General features: G+C 50.3%; 1 protein-coding gene across 1 annotated transcript; it reads right to left on the minus strand.

The window, feature by feature from the left end:
- Positions 1 to 4,034: 4,034 nt before the first annotated feature.
- Positions 4,035 to 6,549, minus strand: LOC136450505 (L-ascorbate oxidase homolog). Its single transcript, XM_066450967.1, has 3 exons — positions 6,160 to 6,549; positions 4,910 to 6,013; positions 4,035 to 4,813 (listed from the first exon to the last, which is right to left on the minus strand). The coding sequence occupies exons 1-3, from the start codon at positions 6,426 to 6,428 to the stop codon at positions 4,510 to 4,512; spliced, it is 1,677 nt and encodes a 558-aa protein (XP_066307064.1). The 5' UTR covers positions 6,429 to 6,549; the 3' UTR covers positions 4,035 to 4,509.
- Between the last annotated feature and the right edge of the window lie 71 nt (positions 6,550 to 6,620).

Consider the following 6,620-nt stretch of genomic DNA (forward strand, 5'->3'; position numbering starts at 1 on the left):
ATAGTCCACTGTACAAATGTCATGCCATTTGAATGAGTACAACTACCTCTACAAAAATGACAAGTTACATAGACTTATTTCAGCAAAAATAGTTTAGCATTGTGAAAAGTGTCAACCAACAGATTTAATATTTTTCTTACATTCCTCCAAGCATAATAATACTTTTTAAAAATTTGCATGATCATATGTTATATATTTTTACCCCAATTAGTTTCACTAGAAACTAGCAATTAATTAGGATTAAATATGAAGACCATATTCAAATTATGACCACTGCAAGTTTAGTATTTTTCCTAGATATAGCATGTCAACACAAGACCAAAAAAATTAGAATCACAATTTTATCACCTATCTAGCTCAAGTTATGCAATTTACAAGATACAAACCATTTTAAAAGCATTTATCTAGCTATATTTTATTCTCCTAGAAAAATACTAGAAACAATGCATCTCATATTTTTATCAAATATTACACTTTAATATGAAACTAACAAAATTTGGTTCACTAAAATTGGACAGTCCTAGCTTGAGATATGAATTTTTGAAATATGCATTCAAATCTGGAAAATAAATCTAGAAAATCAAGTATCATACACATTGATAGCTGGGGCCCGCGGTCAACGGGGACCCACCCGTTAGCGAGACAAAATAGGGGACGGCGCTGACCGACGAGAACTCACCGACAGCGAGGTCTCCGATGGTAAGGTCTTCACCACTACACTCATCTCACCCACGCGCATCGACTGGTTGGCTTAGTTGGCTCGGTGGCTCGCTGGAGCAAGCTCGACGGCGGCCATGGTAGACGACAGAGGTCGACGGCGGTACACCGGCCATCTCCGACTATGGTACACTTAATCAAGGATGGCTATTCGATCCTGGTGACCTAGCGGAGCTACACAGAGCAGGTGAGGGCTCGGGGTGGTGTCGGTGAGCTCGACCGCGTGCATGGTCGTGCGGCGGCGCACGGAGCACGACGGTGCTCATGCTGTTTTGGTTAAATGGCGGTGAAAGGCAGGTCTCCATCATGCCACTAGCGAGGCCTTGGGTTACTCGACCTAAGGCATGAGAGAAAGGAGGGAGACGACTAACCAACTCGGCAGCAGCATGCTCGAGTGCCACGGCGGCCATGGCGGACGCGGGTGGAGCGGTGACTCGTTCTGGCGCCATCTAGCGGTGGCGTCATCCCTAACTCTGGCCTAAGCTTCTAGACCCTATCATGGTGTTGGACCAAAGAAAATGAAGGCATGCGATGCAGCGGAACGGTCGGGCCACGGTGAGTCGCGAGCGTGGCGACGCTTCGGTGACGACAGTGGCTGCGGCGAGGCAAAAATGCTGCTCTACCTAGGGTCGATAGGTGGTGCTGGTGGCTTGAGGTGGTGGAGGTGATGGCATAGCAGCTGTGGCCGAGATGAATCAGCTGGTGAGGCTGTGTCGGCCGCGAGCGACTACGATGGTGTTGCGGCGAGCTCGGCGCGGCGCTGCGGAGAGGCAGAGCGAGCAGGAGGGAGTGAGAGCGGGCGAGTGGATGGAGTGGTGGGTGCGCGGCGCTTAAGTGCGCGCTCAGGCCTGACTGGCCAAGCCAACACCGGTGTGCTGCCACCACGCGGTGGCCATGGCCTATGGCCGGTCGGCCACGACGCCGCGCACGGGCGCGAGTTCAGGCGCCGCCATTTTCGACTGATAGAGCAAATTAACGATGCTATACTTCCTAATCCGTTCGTCCACTACAAAAACTTCCTTAGTGAAAGTTGTAGAGCTACATGAGATCTCCAACTTTGCTTTAAGAACCATCATCTAATTCTCACTAGTTAACAAACTACATTGCTCCAAAATGAGGTACTTTGAAACTAAAAACCGCTTCAACAGAAATTTTTGCAAGTCTCAAAACAACATTTTGTTGATAATTGTGAGCTGTTTTGAGGATGCTATGCACTAAATTAGACCTTGACCCAAAAATAAAAGTTGTTACATAAGTCAAGTACTATAATTTTTATTGAGGTCACACAGCCATGCAAACACTCTAAGCTACTGTTCAACTTTAGTCAAACTAGCATCATGAAAATAGCATTTCAATTGAAACCAACACTTAGAAGCAAAATTGGCCTAGGTCATGAATACAAACATTGTTCTATTTATCATCCTAGATGTGTATAAGGTGTTTTCATGACCTCACAACCATCTCAAACATTGGTCATACATGATTGCATGCATAAGCATATATATAAATCAACATTTCATATGATAATGCATAAGAAGGAGATGAAATTTCATATGCTCTTGTTCATGAATGCTTGGATGATGCTTGTGCTCATGAAATGCAAGTGCCATTTGCAATGCTTAACATAGAGGTGTTATAAAACTCCACCACCACAACCCTTGTCCAAGCATGCTAGACCCTTTGCTACATGCTTATAAAAGATTCTAGTGGAAATATGAAAGTCCTGTTCTTAGGTCCACCCAATAAGAATAGGTCTAAGAAAATTTGAGTTTCTAAGTCACTAGTTGAGAATATAAGGACCCTCACCAAGTTTAGGTCCCTAAACAACAAGCTTGATCTCTTGTGTGTGTAGATGAACTACAAGACCGGTGTAAGTCATTGGGTTATTGATAGTGGTTGCACTCAACATATGACCGGTGATCCTCATATATTTAACTCACTAGATGAAAAAGTAGATGGTCAAGAAAGGATTACTTTTGGTGACAATTCAAAGGGCAAAGTACAAGGGTTGGACAAAGTTACAATATCAAATGATCACTCAATATCAAATGATCACTCAATATCAAGGTTTGTCCCAAGATCGATTGGAGACAAACTCATTCACGAAGATGTTGAATTGGAAGTGAATGGAATGCTCATTTACTGACCGGACGCTGAACGGTAATATTCACCAGTCGCACCGACGATCACAACTATAGCAGCGTGGACTTGCTGTTGACTGGACCGGACGCTGGTAGGTAAGTGACCAGACGTAGGGCTTGCAGAGTCCGGTCAACAATAGAGAAGGTCCAGAGAGGATAATTCTTGATCGGACGCGTCAGGTGGACACTGACCGGACAATGACCAGCGTCAGTTCACTCTAACGGTCAAGTCTGACAGCTGACGTTTTTGTGGCTATTGGCCACTGACCGGCGCGTCCGGTCACTACGTAAATATGCTGAGTTGGACAGTAATGGTTATGTTTTGAAGTGGGGAGTATAAATACTTCTCCCACTCGTCCAGCTTAGCTCTCTTGCCCATTTGTTCAGCTGAGAAATATCTTTGGAGTGTAAGGGAGAGCAAGAGCCTACTGGGGTGATTGAGATTTGAGAATCCAAGATTAAGGACTTCATTAGTGCATAGGGAGTAGCAAGTGTGCATCCACCTTTTTCATTAGGCTTGTCTTGGTCAAGTGAGAGTTTGTGCTTGTTACTCTTGGTGACCGCCATCACCTAGACGGCTCGGTGGTGATTGGAAACTTGGTGATCATCCGACGGAGCTTGTGGATGACCCAAGTCATGGTGTGAGCGGTTGTGGGCGATTCTCCGCGACGGAGTGTCAAAGAATCAACCCGTAGAGAGCACTTGATCCTTGCGCGGATCAAGGGGGAGCTACACCCTTGCACGGGTGCTCCAACAAGGTCTAGTGGGGAGTGATGACTCTCCGATACCTCGGAAAAACATCGCCGCATTTTTCTCCTTCTCTTTACTTTGAGCATTTACATTTGAGCAATTCAATTCATGTCTTTACATTATTAGAATTGTCATACTAGAGTAGGATTGGAACTTAGGGTGCAAAACTCTCGTGCGGTAGAATAATAGAAACACTTCTAAGCACAATGGGGTGAAATGGGCTAAGTGTAAGGCTTAATTATTGCAAGAAATTTAAGATAAGCCCAATTCACCTCTATTTTAGACATCTTGATTCTTTCAACGTGGATTGATATGAATCCGACGACATCCATATAACACCTAGAGCTACAAATTTTAACGTGGTTACAATAATATCTCACGGATGCTCTCTCTTTTTTATCGGCTGGAACTGGAATCCTTGCAATATAGTGATTACTGTAATCTATTGATCCATATATATCAACTTACAAAGTTCAGTACGAAATTAAGCGAAAGATAATAAACATCATCAAAGTTGAATCAGGAGACATATGCATGTACATATACATAATATAAAGAACAATTTTGGCTGAGGGACTTATTAGATAGACAGGCTTATATATCATCAATCAATCATCATATACTATTAACTCCTACAATGATTCGAGACGGCGTCTGATCTCGAGGTGTTACTTATGCATGCATCCGCATGCATGCTTGCAGCTGGCCATCGCCCCTTTCCATGGTCGCCCCTGGTAGTGAGTGAGTGACTGGTGCCCAAAGTCTTGAGCCCCTTTGTTTGATTATTATTCCTCGGAAGCGAAAATGAACCGGACGACGGGACGAGAATAAACGAGGGGGAACTCCTTTGTGTACAGCACCGTGCGCGGCCATCGTGATGAAGGGAAAACCGGCCGATGCTCTAGACGGAGAGGTAGGACGGCGGCATTGGCAGGCCGACGACCTTGCCGCAGCGGAGGCTGGTCTCTGGCATGTTGTACTCGTCCCTAAGCGACCGCTCCGGCGAGATGACGCTCACGTACAGCTGCTCGCCGAGGTAATTCCTCTCCCAGATGTTGGACCGGATACTCCACATGCCCGCGTTGTCGAACGTCATCATCACCGCCGTCCACGACCTCGGGTACACCTGGATCGTGTGCCGGCTCACCGTATCCAGGAGGTTGTACGTACTCCGAGACGCTGGCGTCCATTTGCCCGGCCCCATGCTGCACGTTGCACACGGATGGAGGTCAGATCGTCGAGTGATACCAATCAAACACACTCACACACACAAAAACCTTAGTTTCATCATATGGATTTACCCGACTGCGAAAAATGCGTAGCCGTCGATGTGGATGGTGTCGATGCTCTTCTCGGGGTTCTCGAAGACCACCTCGATGAAGGTGCGGAACTCGGCGCGGATGACGTTGGGAGCCATCTTGGTGGGCGCGGACTTGGCGGGCGGCACGTCGCCGATGAGGTCGTACTGGAACACCCCGTCGGTGGCGTTGAAGTACTCGGCGAGCTTCACGGGGGTCTCGGGGTCCACGTGCGACACGCCGTTAAAGCCGAACCGCTCCTTGCCGTCCACCTTGCCGCGGCCCATGCCGAGCTTGATGGTGCGGGTGATGTTGATCTGGCCGTAGTGGTACGACCCCTGCGGGTTGGGCCGCGCCGCGCTCGCCGTCAGGTTCCAGCGGAAGGACCTGGCCTGGTTGATGGACCACGCCCACCCGCTGGGGCTCTCCGGCAGCTTGGCCTGGGGCGGGGCGCTGGACCCCTTGTAGCGGATCGCCGCTGTGGTGCTGCTCACCTCCTTGATGAACCTGGTGGACGCCACCAGCAGGTAGTCGCCGGGCTTCTGGTCGGCGGTGACCAGGAACGACAGGCACTGCCCGATGTGGAGGTCCAGCGAGTCGTAGTCGTTCTGCATGGTGTGGGACCCCTCCATCTCCACCAGCTTCATGATGTGGTTCTGGATGCGGATGTTGAAGGACGCCTTGATGCCCACGTTGCAGACGCGGAACCGGTACGTCTTGCCGGCCTCCACGTTGTACATGGGCGGGTTCGACGCGTCCTTCTCGTTCTTGCCGTTGATGACGAGACCCGAGGGGCGGCCGATCCCCTTGCCGGCGTCCAGGTTCTTGGCCAGGACGGCGTGGTCCTTGGTGTACCAGTCGCCAACCAGGACCGGGAAGTCGTCGGCCGGCGTGTCGAAGGGGACCGGGATCAGGTCACGGCTGTGGACGCTGATGAGCCCGTAGGCGCCCGCCGCCCGCTGCATGCCGGTGCTGGGGTAATAGAAGAAGCTGCCGATCTGGTCCTTGGGCTGCCAGTGGTACGTGAAATTGGTGTTGGGCTGGATCGGGCACATGGTGCCCGGCATGCCGTCCTGCCACGAGTTCTTCCTCTGCTGGATGCCGTGCCTGCACGCCGAAGCACATACATGCATATAGATACACACACACGTAGCAGACAGAGCAATCAATCAAAATCCTCCATCGGCATTATAAGCCATTAATCATCAAAATCCTGACCTGATCATGCATGCACGCATCGATGGATCACTTACCAGGTGAAGAGGAGCGGCTGGTCGAGCATGTTGAAGACATTGATGACGATGTTGTTGTTGGATGTGCAGTTGATGGTAGGCCCGGGGAACAAGTCGTTGATGAGGATCACCTTCTGCGGCGTCCCCATGATGGTCCTCGTCCCGTACGTCACCTTCCACTCGAAGAAGTGGTAGGGGTCCTCCGCGCGCGCCACGGCGGCGACGAGCGCCAGCACGAGCAGCGCGGCGGAGGCGCCTCGCATTGCCATCCTCCCAGCCGACCACACCATCCCTCGCGGGGGCCCTCGATCGCCTATGCGCGCCCTGTGTGTCGGTGTGAGAGCCGCCGCGCGCAGCAGACGGTCAGGTGGTGGATGCTGTCGATCCGGCCGGTGGCGGGGGCGGGCACAGCGAGTGGGGACAGGCAGCCGGGAGGCCACGCCTTATATGGGTCCGTCGCCCGTTGCAAGGAGCGGTGCGCG

This window comes from Miscanthus floridulus, chromosome 5, assembly GCF_019320115.1.
Source record: "Miscanthus floridulus cultivar M001 chromosome 5, ASM1932011v1, whole genome shotgun sequence".
NCBI lineage: Eukaryota > Viridiplantae > Streptophyta > Magnoliopsida > Poales > Poaceae > Miscanthus > Miscanthus floridulus.

What these genes read in the sequence shown, in the direction of transcription:
- LOC136450505 (XM_066450967.1), bottom strand. Translation starts at nt 6,428, where the DNA reads ATGGTGTGGTCGGCTGGGAGGATGGCAATGCGAGGCGCCTCCGCCGCG. An exon ending in CAGCCGCTCCTCTTCACCTG is followed by an intron (nt 6,014 to 6,159) that starts GTAAGTGATCCA and finishes TTCGGCGTGCAG; the next exon opens with GCACGGCATCCAGCAGAGGA. An exon ending in TACGCATTTTTCGCAGTCGG is followed by an intron (nt 4,814 to 4,909) that starts GTAAATCCATAT and finishes TGCAACGTGCAG; the next exon opens with CATGGGGCCGGGCAAATGGA.